The sequence below is a fragment of the Microtus ochrogaster genome, linkage group LG2 (genome assembly GCF_000317375.1).
Source record: "Microtus ochrogaster isolate Prairie Vole_2 linkage group LG2, MicOch1.0, whole genome shotgun sequence".
Taxonomy (NCBI): domain Eukaryota; kingdom Metazoa; phylum Chordata; class Mammalia; order Rodentia; family Cricetidae; genus Microtus; species Microtus ochrogaster.
Window position 1 is genome coordinate 32,019,410 of NC_022028.1, and position 15,113 is coordinate 32,034,522.

At 43.2% G+C, this 15,113-nt stretch overlaps 1 protein-coding gene across 13 annotated transcripts in view; it reads left to right on the top strand.

Annotated features, from left to right (window-relative positions):
* The window catches only part of Dock10 (dedicator of cytokinesis 10), a 250,045-nt gene extending 235,143 nt beyond the window's left edge, over nt 1-14,902 (top strand). For 9 of the 13 annotated variants that reach the window (XM_026785421.1, XM_026785422.1, XM_026785414.1 and 6 more), the window contains 7 exons: nt 1,864-2,010; nt 3,763-3,973; nt 5,465-5,655; nt 10,231-10,331; nt 10,522-10,660; nt 12,034-12,109; nt 14,233-14,370. In XM_026785421.1, coding sequence (XP_026641222.1) covers nt 1,864-2,010; nt 3,763-3,973; nt 5,465-5,655; nt 10,231-10,331; nt 10,522-10,660; nt 12,034-12,109; nt 14,233-14,294 — 927 coding nt within the window. In that variant the 3' untranslated portion in view covers nt 14,295-14,370. Of the gene's footprint in view, nt 1-1,863; nt 2,011-3,762; nt 3,974-5,464; nt 5,656-10,230; nt 10,332-10,521; nt 10,661-12,033; nt 12,110-14,232 lie in introns of all 13 variants that reach the window. The other 4 variants (XM_026785423.1, XM_026785420.1, XM_026785426.1 and 1 more) reach the window with 2 other exon arrangements.
* The last annotated feature ends 211 nt before the right edge of the window (nt 14,903-15,113 follow it).

The following is a 15,113-nucleotide window of genomic DNA, read 5'->3' on the forward strand; positions in this document are numbered from 1 at the left end:
GCAAAAGTATTAAAAATCAGCTACTTGCATTTGCACATTTATCAAAAGGATTATTCAAGCTTAGCTTTTTCATAAAGAGCCAGGGGACATTTGCCAAATATATTTATACCTTTGTGAGACACACATCTTCCAAAAACAATTTTATTCATCTATTTATTCATTGGGCAGATACAGTGACCCCCTTCCTAAAGGCCAGACAATGTGTCAGAAGCTGGACATGCATTGCTTCATGTGCTGAAATTAGGAAGATGGACAAGAGGTTAGGCAGTGTCTGCTTGACAGGAAGAAAGCTTGGACGTGGATCCTGGGCATTGGCTTCTGCAAGCCCATAGCCCTCTATGATACATAATGAGCTGTTGAGAACAAGGGCTGTGCAAGTGTTCAACACCAGACAGTTGTGAGCTTAATCGTTTTAGATCACCTCTCACCATCCATAAAAAAAATAGGCTGCATTAGGACATTTGTCCATAATCTTTCTCAAGTAACGAACATTTTAGTCAAAAATAATTTTTCCTTCCTTCCATTTGTATGTGTGTGCCATGCATATGTATGGTGAAGTGTATGTCTGCATGTTTGCACATGTGTTGGGGGTCTATGTGCACAGAGTACTCATGCATGTAGAGACTGGAGAGAGACTCATGTGTGATCACTCCTCCACTTCATCCAACGGGGCAGAGTCTCCCAGTCAACCCCAGAGACCACTGACGTGGCTAGTTTCCTTAATCAGCTTACTTGGAGGCCTCTCCGCCTCCATCTTCTGGGGTTAGAATTCTAGGAAGGCAGTCCCAAGTCCTGGGTTCGAAGGATTGAAATCCCAGTCTTTACACATGCTGCCAAATGCATAACCACGGAGCCATCTCCCCCATCCCTCAAAAACAAGTTTTTGGGTTTTTTTGTTTTGTTTTTTAAATAATGTTATCTCTTGTTGGACTCGGCAGTTTTACAAACTTCAAAATCTATTTCTTTGTAGACAAACTCTGCAATCAGAAGAAACAGATCATGTAGGTTCTTCTCGCTGAGCTCATCTGGTATTCTGAGCCCACACCTATTCCACAGGGTCAGGAAAAGACATGCTCCTGTCTCTTCAAAGAGAATGAATTAGAAGGAATTTCTCACTTAGTTATCTGCAGATAATAAGATCTTCTTTTTCCCTGGCTTCAAACCAGACAGATTTATGAAGGCTAAAACCCACTGGGATCTGATGGAATAAAAATGATGGCCTGGGTGTTATTTTTAGTCCTGTAAAGTCCAGCCTTTCAAGAATTTAAAAACTGGGTGATTAGTGATTAAGTTACATATGGCTAGCTTGTACCTTAAAGTCTTTGAAGACAAATTGATGTGGACTTTTTAAAATAGCTGTCACTGGAGCTCATCATGGGCAATTTCTGTCACTATAACAATAAAGTGTCACAGGTCTTCACCCCAGATGAAGTGGGAACATGCATGCCATGTGCTGTCGCCTGTGCTGTTTTTAAAGATTCATAGACGACTTCACTTAAAATGATAATGAATGTGCTTTTAAAACAAATGCCAAACATTACTTAAGACTACCACAAGAGGGCATTCTTCCTCCAATTTATATGCAAGCAAATACTTCCTGATTTCTACAAGAAGAGATGTATAGGATCTGCGCTGACATTCCTTTGTCTTACTGGAGAGTGTCTGTTTATTTATGGTTTATGAAACAGTATTCTATTTTCTTTGCATCTTCTTTTCTGATTTGAACTTCATAGGCTCCTAATTAATGGCTTCAGACACCTGAAAAACTGAACCCTTTTTTTAAGCATATGGCTTTTTGTCTTGCTATGATTCGTCACTAGAATTCTCTAATAAAGCAGGTGGCTCGCTGTGTATCTCCCCTAGGGATTCTTTGAGGAAGAAGAGGGCAAAGAGTATATCTACAAAGAGCCTAAGTTGACAGGTCTCTCGGAGATTTCCCAAAGACTCCTCAAGCTCTATGCAGACAAATTCGGAGCAGACAATGTGAAGATAATCCAGGACTCCAATAAGGTAGGGAACAGTGTGCGATGGGACTTGACTTGATCCTTCTTATCTTCTAGTGAGTGTTTTAATTTCCTAGCTGATCATGCAAAATGAACCACCCAAAGTATTAGACATTTTGCCTATTGGCTGGCCAGTGAGGTAGAGGGAGGTGTGTTTGTTGTTTGTTTGTTTTTATGTGCCTGTATCTACCTGAATTTATGAACACTAGGTTTGTGCAAGTGCTCACAGATGCCAAGAGAGGGCGCTGGGTTCTCTGGACTGAAGTTCCAAGTGGTTATGGGGGTGCTGCTAACAATTCCAGGTCCTCTGCAGGAGCAGTAAGCACTCTTAACCACAGGGCCAACTTTCCAGTACTGTTAGACATTTTTTCAACTGAGTACTTTAATTTAGCACGTCTCCTGCTTCTGCATTTCTGCTTCCATGTCTATCATTTGCACTTGGATAGCTGCTAAAATGTTAAAGTAGCTGTGCTCAGAAGCAGAGCTGGAGGAAAACCAAGTAGGACATATGTGTTTACCCAGTCCAGGAGGTCTTTGCAAGCCACACCATTCTGCGAGAGCTGTCCTGCCTAAGAGAGTCACACTTGCAATCACATGGTATGAAGTTGAGAGAATCCAAAGAACCTCTTCTTGGCTGCAGGAAGCAATGTATCTTCTCATTAAACTACTCCCAACTTGTTTATGTATTACCATTCTTTAGTCATATTCAAAAGTTTCCTCAAATTTCTAGAATTGGGTAAGAAGTAGAAGGATAGAAATATGAAGAAGATTAAAAACAGGTTTAAAATTCAAGATGTCTTAGAGAAACATCCTTCCTAAGCCCAAAGGGGAGCCAGAGAAGTTTCCTCAGATTTCCCTGAGCTGTCCAGCCTGTTTCCTTCCTATTAATAAGCCTAGGAACCAAAGCAGCTTGCCAAAGAAGTTGGGTAGAATGGATTATTGCCGATAAGGATTTGAGATATGGCAAATACAAAAACTTGGGGCTGGGGAAGTGGCTCTTCAGTAAAGCTAATTAAAGCAAGTACCACCCAAACATGAGAACCTGAGTTCAAATCCTCAGAAACCCATGTAAATGCCAGCTGGGCATGGTGGCCCACCTGCAATCCCCGCCTCCAAGGGCAGATGCCTAGAATTCCCTAGAGTGAACTGAAGTGCAAGACTAGTTTTACTGAGACACCCTGCCTCAATGGATAAGATGAAAGAGCTAAAGGTGATGATTCCAGGCCTCCACACATGCATGCACACCCATACACATGCACCAACGCTCTTGAATAAAGCACATATGCAACACACACAAGAACAATGAAAACACAAAAAGTTGCAGTCATTTAACAGGCAGTCAGGTAGTCTGCTAAGGGAGACAAGGAGCCTTCTTCCACATTGCCAGTCCAAAGCCAATGGTACAAGTCTAGGGACATAGCGACACCACAAAGGAACAAAGAGAGTTGTTTCTGCTTCCAAGAAACTTTCACTTTGAGCAAGGGTGACTTGTTACAGAAGGGATAGAGAATAAAAGTTTAAATGGTGCCCTACCCAGGAATCTGTGTTGAAAAGATTCACAAGGCGATCTGGCTCCAGCTTAGTGAACTAGCTCTAAGTCCTGTTGCTAACCAGAGCCAGGCTTCTTACCCGCTGTCAGTCATCCAGTCTTCTGTGGTCTACAGAGCACAGAATGCTTTTTATCCACCAGGAGGCAGCAAGGGAACTCATAAATCACCTGCAGCTCACCACTCTTGCGGTACCCTTACTGTTTACACAGGTAAACCCCAAGGACCTGGACCCCAAGTATGCCTATATTCAGGTGACCTATGTAACACCATTCTTTGAAGAAAAGGAAATAGACGACCGGAAGACAGATTTCGAAATGCATCACAACATCAACCGCTTTGTCTTCGAGACACCCTTCACTCTGTCAGGAAAGAAGCACGGTGGAGTGGCGGAGCAGTGCAAACGGAGGACGGTCTTGACCAGTAAGTGCGGGATGAAACCTTCCCCACCTCGGGCCAAGGCTAGATTACCTAAGTCAAGTGTGGCAGCAGGGGTCAGCAAGACAGCACAGTTAGTGAAATGCTTGTTGTATAACCATAAAAACATGAGTTCCATTCTAGAGCCCACCACAAAATCCAGGCATGTATTGGTAATCCCAACACTGGGCAGGCAGAGACAGGTGGATCCCTAGGGCTTCCTGGCCAGTCAGCTTAGCCTGATCAGAGAGCCCCCACGCCCCCATCTCATCAAAGGCCCTGTCTCAAAAACAAGGAGGACTGCATGCAAGTACATACCTATGTGGTGACTTCAGCTCTGTAGGCAAGTTCCTGAAATGCATTGACCTAGAGCTGTTTGGGGGATCAGGAGTTTTGCCCCTCTTTAGGTTCTGCTAAAAAGGAAACCCCATAGCCAGCTGTGGTTGTGAGCAACTCTGATTCCAGTAGTGGGGAGGAGCCAAAGCTCAGAGCCAGCCTGGGCTACGTAGTCAGATTGCACCTCAAAATGACAACAAAATTTTAAAAAAAAAAAATGGGGCCTTGGAGCCTTGGAGAGACACTGCCAATGAAATCCTTTCCCTTGAGCGGGAATATTCACAAGTGTCATGGTGTCACACCATGATAAAGACATGGACACCAAATGCTCCCTTCCTCTCCCCGAATCCACCCTTACCTGCTTCTGAGTTAGCGGCTATTGGCATGTTAGGCTTGAGGGCAAAACTCTCCCCTCTGTAAGATTCCAGCTCTTCTCTAGAATAAGGTTGGACTTGAACACCTCGTTTTATGCTCTCTGTATCAGTCCTGTGAAGTAGTCGCCTCTCCTTTGTTAACAGACACTGTGTGCTTACTTGATGTTGGATCTCCCCAGGATCCTGGCAATTCAACTAAATGAGATACAACCAAGCTCCCATGGTGCTAACGGTGGGGTAGAACAAAGACAAAGTAAAAAAGAATTTCCAAGAAAGACAACATTAAAAAAACAAATTAATTTTTTAATGTAGGGGCATTGATAGGTCTAAGATGCTAAAGCCCACAGAAAGAATTGGGTGAAGGCCCTCTGGAGGAAGACACCCAACTACCTTGAGAGACCCCAGTTTTGAACTGAACCACCAAGAATCGTCCTGACTTCTAAACTATGACAAGCATTCATTCACTTTCAGGAAGCTGACTGAGTGGTTAGTGGTAAACACACCAAGAGCCAAGCTCCTGTTCACTCTTTTCTATAGTGGAAAGCCATTACTGGAGCTCTGCGTGGAACTCATTATGAGGGTGGCAAGTTTCAGCGCCTACTGCAATCCTTTCAGGATTTGGCTGCTCTGGCAGTCTTAGTACAGCCCTGAGAAGGTTAGGGTGAGCTTGTGAGGGTGGGAAGGGACACTAGAAGTAGCTGGAGACAATACAAAATCCTGAAGACCCTCATGGGAACCTGGGACTTTTCTTCGACCCTTTATAAATCTTTGTGTGGCTTCCATGCAGCCAGCCACTTGTTTCCCTACGTGAAGAAGCGAATCCAGGTCATCAGCCAATCGAGTACAGAACTGAATCCCATTGAAGTCGCGATTGATGAGATGTCCAAAAAGGTCTCTGAACTTAATCAGCTGTGCACTACAGATGAGGTGGACATGATCAGACTACAGCTCAAACTGCAAGGCAGTGTCAGCGTGAAGGTCAGTAATCAATGCCCAGAGCAAAGACACAAGTTCCAGTGAAACTTGCTATAAAATGCTCCAGGAATTTTTTTTTAAGTATATAAGAAACATTCTGGCTGTTTGTGACCGATCCATATTCGTTACTTTCCCCACTGTTGTAAACAAATACCTCCAAATACCTAAGGTTAAACAACTGAAGGGGTGGGGGTGGCTGTCTCAGTCATAGTTTGTGGGTACAGTCAGTAAGATGGCAGGAACATGAAGTGGCTGGCCACAATGCACCCACAGTTAGGGGGAACAAAAGAATGCTGATATAAAAATCATTTCTATGCAGCCACGAAATATTGTCCCATACATTTAAGGTAAGTCTCCCCATTCCAGTTCAGTTCATCTTGAAAATCCCTCACAGACATACCCAGAAATCTATCTCTTGGGTGATTCAGGGTTCTGTCAGTTGACAACAGGAACTTCCTAAGGCTTTTCTTCTCTGTACCTTTAATACCAGATTAATGCCTGCATGGATGGGGCAAAAATTCATAAGGCCCCACTAATCGGGTTCAGGAGGTTGTTTGCGTGGGGATGAGTGTTCACAAAACAATGATAATACAGAAGAGATCATTAATTTCAGAGGAGCAGGGGAGACTCTGTAGGTTGGGAGTGGACGTGATGACAGTGCAGTGTACTTATGTATAAAATTCTCAGAGAATAAAAATTCAAATTTTAAAAATGAAGCAGGAGTAATACTCCATTCTGTAAATGTACCACATTTTCTTTATCTCTTCTTCGGTTGAGGGGCATCTAGATTGTTTTTAGGTTCTGGCTATTATGAATAACGCTACTGTGAACATAATTGAGCAAGTGTCCTTGTGGTGCGATTGAGCATTCTTTAGTTAGATGTCCAAGTGTAGATCTGGGTCTTAAGGTAGATTAATTCCCAATTTTCTGAGAAAATTTTATCTTTATTTCCAAAGTGGCTGTACAAGTTTGCACTCCCACCAGCAGTGGAGGAGTGTTTCCCTTACTCCACATCCTCTCCAACAAAAACTGTCATTAGTGTTTTTGATCTGAGCCATTCTGACTGGTGGAAGATGGAATCTCAGAGTCACTTTTATTTGTATTTCCCTGATGGCTAAAGATGTTAAACAATTTCTTTAAGTATCTCTCAGTCATTGGGACTTATTTCTCCTACTAGGTTGCCCACCCAGCCTTAATACAAGGATAGGAGCTTAGTCCTTCTTCAACCTGATATGCCCTGCTTTGTTGACATCTATGGGAGGACTGTCCCTTTCTGAACAGCCACAAGAGTGGATTGGGAGGCAAGGGGAGGTAATGAGGAGAGAATGGTAAGAAAGGAGAGAGGGGAAAGGGCGATCAGATGTGAAATAAATGAATCAATTTTAATAATAATAATAATATAGAAGCAGGGGGTACTCTCAAGAAGAAAATTCTAGTGGAAGAGGAAGATAGATGAGATGGGGTGGGGTATGTGAAAATGCCTAAAATTCATTATATAAATGTATGAAACCACCAGAAAAATCTAAAACATCCATAGAAACAGCTAAGTTTGGATAATGGAAAGTTTCTTCTCCCTAACCCTCCCATATCATATTCCTTAACAAATGAATTAACCAATTTATAAATATTGCACTCCATACATAACTGTTGTAATGAAAGTCATCTGTTCTAAAATAATTTTTTTTAAGAATGAAGAATGTTTAGTGGTTTACAAAAGTATTAGTGCTTACAGGCTGAGCGCTGTGCCATGAAGCAGATGGGGTGAATGGTGGGTGATGGGGAGAATAAAATAGAGTTTACAGAAGGGTGGGGGCCCCTGAAGAAGGGGCCTGAATAGCTGGTAGTCACACCCTGCTGAGCATACACCCTTAAAACTAAAGAACCTAGTGTAGGAGGCTTGGTAGAAACAAAATAAGGGAAGGGTCCACTAGTAAGGGACAGGCATGGCCTCTCTTGGGGTACTCCGAGGAGGATGTTAAGATTGTATTCCAACCTGTCCCACACCGGGCGGGGGAGGGCACAGTAAGGCTCTCATCATAAGCATAAAGTTTAATTAGTAATTAACATAAAATATTATCTTAAAGTGCTATTTTAAAAGTGAAAATTAATTTGAAAAGCCCACATTGAGCAAAGTATTAATGTCTCAGGGCTGGGAAGATGGCCCCCAATAAGTAAGGGCATTGTGCAAGCTTGAGGACCTGCATTCAAATATCCAGAATCAAAAAAACAACATCTTGGTGTGACTATATGCACACCTGTAACCCCAGAGATAGGGGTAGGAGATGGAGATTGGGGTGGGGGTCCTGGAGCTTGCTAGTTAGCAGCCTAGATCCAGGTTTAGTGAGAGACCCTTCTGAAGGGAGTAAGGCAGAGAATGAGAGAGTGGGGTACCTTATGTCTCCTCTGATCTCTTCCTGTGCAGAGAGACACACATTCGAACATGCATGGGCGGGGGGAGGGGAGAGAAACGGAAAAAAAGAGGAACTTCAAAATAGTTCAGTTAATAAAGGCATTTGCTGCCAAGATGGGAGACCTGAGTTAGATCTCTGGAACCTACGGAATTAAAGATAACTGACTCCCACAAATTGTCCTCTGACCGCCATGTATGCATTGTGGAACTTAGGAAGAGAGAGGGAGAGAGAGAGAGAGAGAGAGAGAGAGAGAGAGAGAGAGAGAGAGAGAGAGAGAGAGAGAGAGAGAATATCAATAAATCTAATAAATATGTCAAAAAACAAGACGTTTAAAATATTTAAAGAGAAAGAAGACAGAAATATAAAGTCTAAACAAAACCAGACCAGTAGCAATGTCTTTTGATCTGTTGAATCTGTAACAGAAGAAAAAAATCACTGCTGCTCATCATGATATGCTCAAGTCTTGTCTGTGTCCCCGCTGGCTGACTCCAAAAGACTAAAATAGATACGTGCATACTCAGCGTGAAGTCAAGAGAGGTCAGCAGGCCTGGGTACAAAGCTGAGAGAAGGATGGGCTTGGAGAGCCAGAGGGGATGTAGCACCAATGGCTGTGTCCCCTGCACTGCGGCACCCACCTGACTCTGGTGCAGCATTCACTCCCATCCTGTTACCATTTTATTTCTGCTGCTGCGCAATAGCCCAGGTTTACAATCCTGATAATAGTCTACCATTGTGAAAAGTCATGGCGAAGGCATTGAGTAGCTAGTCACATCCCTTCTACAGTCAAGAGCAGAGAGAATTGAGTCCACACTTGCTGACTTTTGCTCACTTGCACGCTTGCACACTTACTGGGCTTGATTTCTCCACCGTCACACACGTCGGGAACCCCTGCCTAGGGAATCAAGCTGCCAACTATAGACTGAGTCTTCCCACGTGAATTAACTTGTGGAAGGCAATAGCTGACAGACATGCACACAGGCCAACCCAATGGAGGCGATCCCTTCATTGAGACTCTTTCCCCCATTATTCTAGGCCACATCTGGTTGAAAAATTAAAACTAACCGTCGCGCTTTCCAAACACCAAAGCCACACTAACAAGTTTGTATGCATGAAGAGAAATGAGCTTCTTCACGAGCATAGTATTTGTGCCTGAGTGGGAACAGGGAACAGAAGCTGGTATTGCAGGGCTGGGGGTGTATCTCAGTGGTAGAGCATGTGTGTGTGTGTGTGCGCGCGCGCATGCATGCACACGCATGCTTTCGTATATCATATGCAAGGTTCCAGACTCAGCCTCCAGAACTGCAAAACAACAACAACAACTAAAAAGCAAACAGCTTGGTTGTGCATTCATTCAGCAACTCTGATGGATGCTTCCTTGGCCCAGACCTTAGCAAGGCTTTCAAGTAGAGTACAGAGGAACACAGATTGCCAGGGCGGTGCACACACCGCTACCTCTGTAGAATGTCTTTTCATCACAACTATGTGTTTACTTTCATGCCAATAGAAAAGAAAACGAATGGGCACCTCAAACACTGGATGTCACAAACACTAAATTTAGCTTCAGTGGAAGGGTTTGCAATGAAGGAGTTTTTTTTTTTTTCAAAGTTGTTATAGAAAGGGCGCTCACGCAGTATGTGAAGATAGCAAGTGGCAAGAGGAGCCGTGTTGTGTGCCTCTTCCTGGGGAGGCAACGTACAAACATCTGCTCATCCCAGACAGGGAACCAGTGGCAAAGCTAGTGGCCATCCGAGCAAAGTCCAGCCTAGTTAACCAGGACGTGTCTTTGGATTGCCTACTGGAGTGTGGCTAAGGAGTGACTCAGAGAAGCTGGGTTGACTCAGACATGGCTGCATCACTGAATGCCCCCAACAGTACTGACAGCTCACAAAAGCTGTGTCCCTGGAGTTCTCTGCTCAGAGGAAGCTGTCACATTGTAGGGTGACACATGACTGATTTCGGCAAGGGTAACAAGGAAGGCCGATTCCAGTGTGGCTGCTGACCCCTAAAACAACAGCAGGTACAGCGAGTATAGAAAATGGTGGATCACAGCGTGGTGGGACAGTGCCAGGGTTCCATGTGATTGGTCAGAGGACTGGACCTCCCTTATCATGGAGAAAACTCCAGAGAGAGGAGGAGTCAGCCTCAGCCTAGTCTCTTCTCCCCACAGGTCAATGCTGGGCCAATGGCTTATGCCCGAGCTTTTCTTGAAGAGACAAATGCTAAGAAATACCCTGACAACCAAGTAAAGCTATTGAAGGAAATATTCAGGTAAGGTTCGCTTTGTTGAAATGTTCTTCTAACTACCTCACATAGAGAGGCACGAAACCCCTAGGAAAGCCACACGATTAACCCTCTTCAAGGTGACAGGGTATCCATAGCCCAGCTTTGGACCCAAGTCCCTGAATTCAATACCTCTTCCCGTAACGGGCTTTTAATTTGCCCGATGCTATCATTAAAGGCAATTCGCAGATGCGTGTGGGCAGGCTCTGGATGTGAATGAGCGTCTCATCAAGGAGGACCAGCTGGAGTACCAGGAAGAACTGAGGTCCCATTATAAGGACATGCTCAGTGAACTGTCGGCCATCATGAATGAGCAGGTGAGCATCCCTTGGTGTGACCCACAGTCCCTGGCCATTATTAGAGGAACTGAAGACTCTTTCCTTACTGCAAAAGTCACTATTATTTTTTTAATTGATTTTTATTGAGCTCTACATTTTTCTCTGCTCCCCTCCCTGCGTCTCCCCTCTCCTTCAACCCTCTCCTAAGGTCCCCATGCTCCCAATTTACTCAGGAGATCTTGTCTTTTTCCACTTCCCAAAAGTCACTATTCTGTACCTCAGCACTATGATGCTGAGTTGTTTTCTCCCCCATGTACAAACAGTTCTTATCCCAAAGCACAGAAACACTTACAGAAGAAAGAATAGGAGAACTGAAATGCTCTCCACAATTCTAGAGGTATTTATCCAAGCCATACAGTCTGTTGACTCTAGAATATTCAGGTCTTTTCAGACACTGAGAAACACAAGGTAGGAATCCCCATTTTGGCCCGCTGCCAACAGGTATTGTGAGGATGTCACAATACCTAGGACATGGGAAGACATTTCACATTTTGCCAGAAGGAGATTTGCACCGTGCTCAGAGAGAACCTCAGAATTTCTCATGGGCCTTTTACCTCAAGACTTCCTTGGCAGAAGCAGAGGTTCACAATTAGGAGAAAAGGATATGTGTAATATGTGTGTGTGTGTGTGTGTGTGTGTGTATACACATATATATATATAAATATATAAAATTCTACTCCATGATCAAGTCATTAATCATCCTGGGTATGTATTCACCACATTCTGCATGGCTTGCATGAACTGTGAACATTCAATAACGTCAGTATTTTGGAATAGCTAAAAGAACTCAGTTGTAAGTCAAGCGACCCTACCTAGCCTGCTTTGCACCGTCATCTTCCCTCACACTCTACTTGGGTACCTCGCCCCTGTAGCCTTCCCAGTACTATGTTAATGCTGGTTTCATATCCGGTCCCTCCCCTCTCCCTAATGATCTAATGTGGCAATGATCATTACCACAGAGCAGGTCAAAGACTGCAACTGTGATTTTAATTGCTTGTAGCATACAGTCTTTCTTTCCTGGCTTCATCACCGGCCCTTTTAGCCTCCACAGTAGCTTAAGGAGACAAAATGGTAGGTTGGCTTATGACGGAAAGAATGAATCTCCATAGATAGAATTCCCAACAGAGATCATGTCAGTTTGAGATTTCTGAGGGGTGATGGTAGTTAAATACTCCAGAGGGGGGCTTGAGCCCATAGGAGAGGCATTACTAAATCTGGGATTAAAATAAAGAGAATGCATGTCAAAGTAGGTAACCACAGTGAAGCCATACTTTCCTCTCACTGTAAATCACACCTGGCCTTGAAACGTCTGGCAGAAATGTTTCTCTCTCTCTCTTTTTTTTTTCCGGCAGCTCTGTCGAGGTCCGTGTCTCTACAGCTTCTGTTCCTCTGTGTCTAGCATTTCTCTCAGTACTGTGAGCAAAAGTGGTATGTTCTTCTCCCCGTACATCTCTCCTGTCCTGCAGCCTTCTGTCCACCCACCTCCTCCCCACCAGTCCTTCGCCCCATCAGCTTTTGTGGCTCAGCTTCTCTAAGTCCTCATTGCTGCTCTAAGACATATATTAACAGCTTGGCTTCGAAAGAAAAAAGCCCATGCGCCTTTACCTTCTAAAACTGAAGGGTTCTCATGATACTTGAAAATATGAAAAAAAATTACAAAGACCAGTTGGTGAAGAGGAGAGAAAAATATTTTTTTTTTTTTGTAAAGGAAACCTGTAACAAAAGAAGTAAACATTGGCTCTCTGCTTCCAGGAAACTGATCAAAGAGTAAAACCTGTGGGTCTCATCGCTCATTAGTTAGTAAAAGAAATAGATCTGTTGGAGGGAAAGGTGGCCTTTCTGCTGGTCCCGAGCTTATAACAGGGCCTGGTCACACAGGTGACGAGATGCGGGACTATCTTCCTTTGTCTGAGTGTGAATGTGTATCCTCCAGAAGCAGGTCCACGGATATTAAGTGGTGAGAGAACTTACCAGCTGAGCTTTGAAAATCAGAAGCAATTGGAATCAACTGACTTAGAAATAGAAACACAAAATTAATTACGCCATATGCACCCCCATGAGGCCAAGAAAAGTCTTAGCTTAAAAAAAAAGTCATTAAGGAAAAACCCTCAATATAAGGGAAATTTGGGCCATGAACATAACACACACCCGTAATCTCAACTGCAAGGACAAGAGTGGTTCAGTATTATCATCAGCTACACAGTGAGCTTCAGACCAGTGTAAGATAAGTGAGTCTTCCTCAAGAAGAAAATAAATAGAGGCCAGTGGGATGGCTCACTGGGTAAGGAGGTGTCTTGGCCCCAAGTCTGCCGCTGGGGCCCAAATGGTAGAACCTGACTTCCACGGCTGCCTTCTGGCTTTCACACACGCACTGTGTCATGTGTGCACCGTGCACATACATGCACCCACACATTTTTTAAAAAGAAAGAGAGGAAACAGAACCCCAGATTGAGTGAAACTGGTGTGTAAAATGGAGACGTGGGAAGCAAGTAATTTGAACTGGTAGTGGCAGGCAACCATTTCTTTAATCGGCAGCCAGAATTTCACACTGTTTCATAAACAGCCAAAATACCAAAACCATAAAGAACTTTCTTTGGCTGGGGCCAATAGAATTCACACAGCATGCAAATGAAGAATAAATATAAGATGCTCTTTTGGAGTGGGTTTCCACGGAGCGAGAATGGAGGCAGAATGAAGTCAGCTGTGGTCATGAGTATCCAACTTAAAACACAGCCCTGGGACCAGAGCCATTCTGCTCTGATGCCAAGAAAGCGAGCTGTGAGCGCAATCTTGCTGTTAGAGACTCAGACACATGTTAAACGCATAAAGAACCAAATTATGTGCACAGAATCTCGTAACGTTGGCCCTCAGGAGGGTGTGCTGCAAGCCCGTGACCCTCCCATGCTGAGTGCAACAAGCTCCTGGAGGAGAGGAGAAGCTAATATCACACACATATAAATCAGCACAGCGTGACAGTGTGTGAGGTCAGTGAAGAAATCACAACTAGAAATTCAAAATACTCATCAAATCTCTTTGTACCAAGATGAACTTCAAAGATGACATCTGCAGTTTCTGTGGGGCTGTGGGTTACTGATTGCATGTGATCATTGTGATAAAGCTGAACACCGTTATCATTTAGATATATTGATATCATTTTCAGATTAGTCATATTGATTTTATTATACTCCCATTAATGCAAGCGTTTGAGTTCATCCCCTTTGGGTAAATGTCAGCAATGTAAATTACAAATTTTTAAGCTAGAATGAGACACTGGAATTACTCAAATAAATTTGCAGCCACTTAAACATTTATAAATTCATATCTGACAGTCAAGGAACATAGTGAAGCTGTTTTCAGCATCCCCATGGCAACCGGCATATGGGCTTTGAAGAAAATATCCCTCAGAACTACTTTGACTAGGATATTTTCCAAACTTACTAACACCCCATTGGGAATGAGTCACTGCTCAGGGTTTTAATTTTGTGTTTGAGGATATGAAAATTGATCTCTCTTTATTTTATATGCATATGTTGTATTTGTCTTGCTTTAAGATTACGGGCAGGGACGACCCAGCAAAGCGCGGACTGGAGCGACCCTACACACGTGCAACTAGCAAAATGACCCCGGCTGTGCCTCTGGTCTCCATCTCACCCAGTGCTGAAGTCTGAGAGGAGCCCTGGGGTATCCGACGCACCTCTCAGAGAACTCTCTGAACTTTTGCAGCTAATCTCGGGGAAGAAAAAAGATAGATTTAATTTATTTGATGCTTTTACAGTGTTAATATTTTTGTTTGCCTCGCTAGCTTGAGAATTTTGCCAGCCTCTGAATTTGCACATTTCCTAGGATTTCTTTGTTTCCTCTGAGTGGTATTGATCAAACCACACTGAACATTTGTCCTGCAATTCCAACGAACGTGCAGCTTAAAAGCAAATTGAGTTTGCTCTTGGGTATAATTTGTTCAACCCCAGGTCCTAGTACACATATTTTCAAGGTCAAAGTGAATGTTTTGTAACATTTAAGCATATTTCACATGTAAATAGAAAATTGTAAAATATATGGTTTTTATCAAATTTCAGAAGAATGTTTTTAGTTGATACTTATGAAAGTGCTAAAATTATATGAATAACATTTCAGATAATGTTATATTAAAATATTTGTGTATGTGTAAAAAAGTGTTGATAAATACTAATCTTTAAAGTTTGTGAAGTTCCTTTGTAATATATGTGCTTTTAAAAGCAATGGTATGTGAAATTATAAAAGTATTTTGCTGTTGTTAATATAAATAAAATTACAGTTACTTTGCGCTTCATTTCCTTTTGAAAGTTGGGGTGGGAGAATGCTTGCCTGGCCTGCCCAAAAACCTGGGTTCAAGCCTCAGCATTGCACAAACCAGATATGGCAGTGACATCTGCTATCCCAACATGCAGGAGAT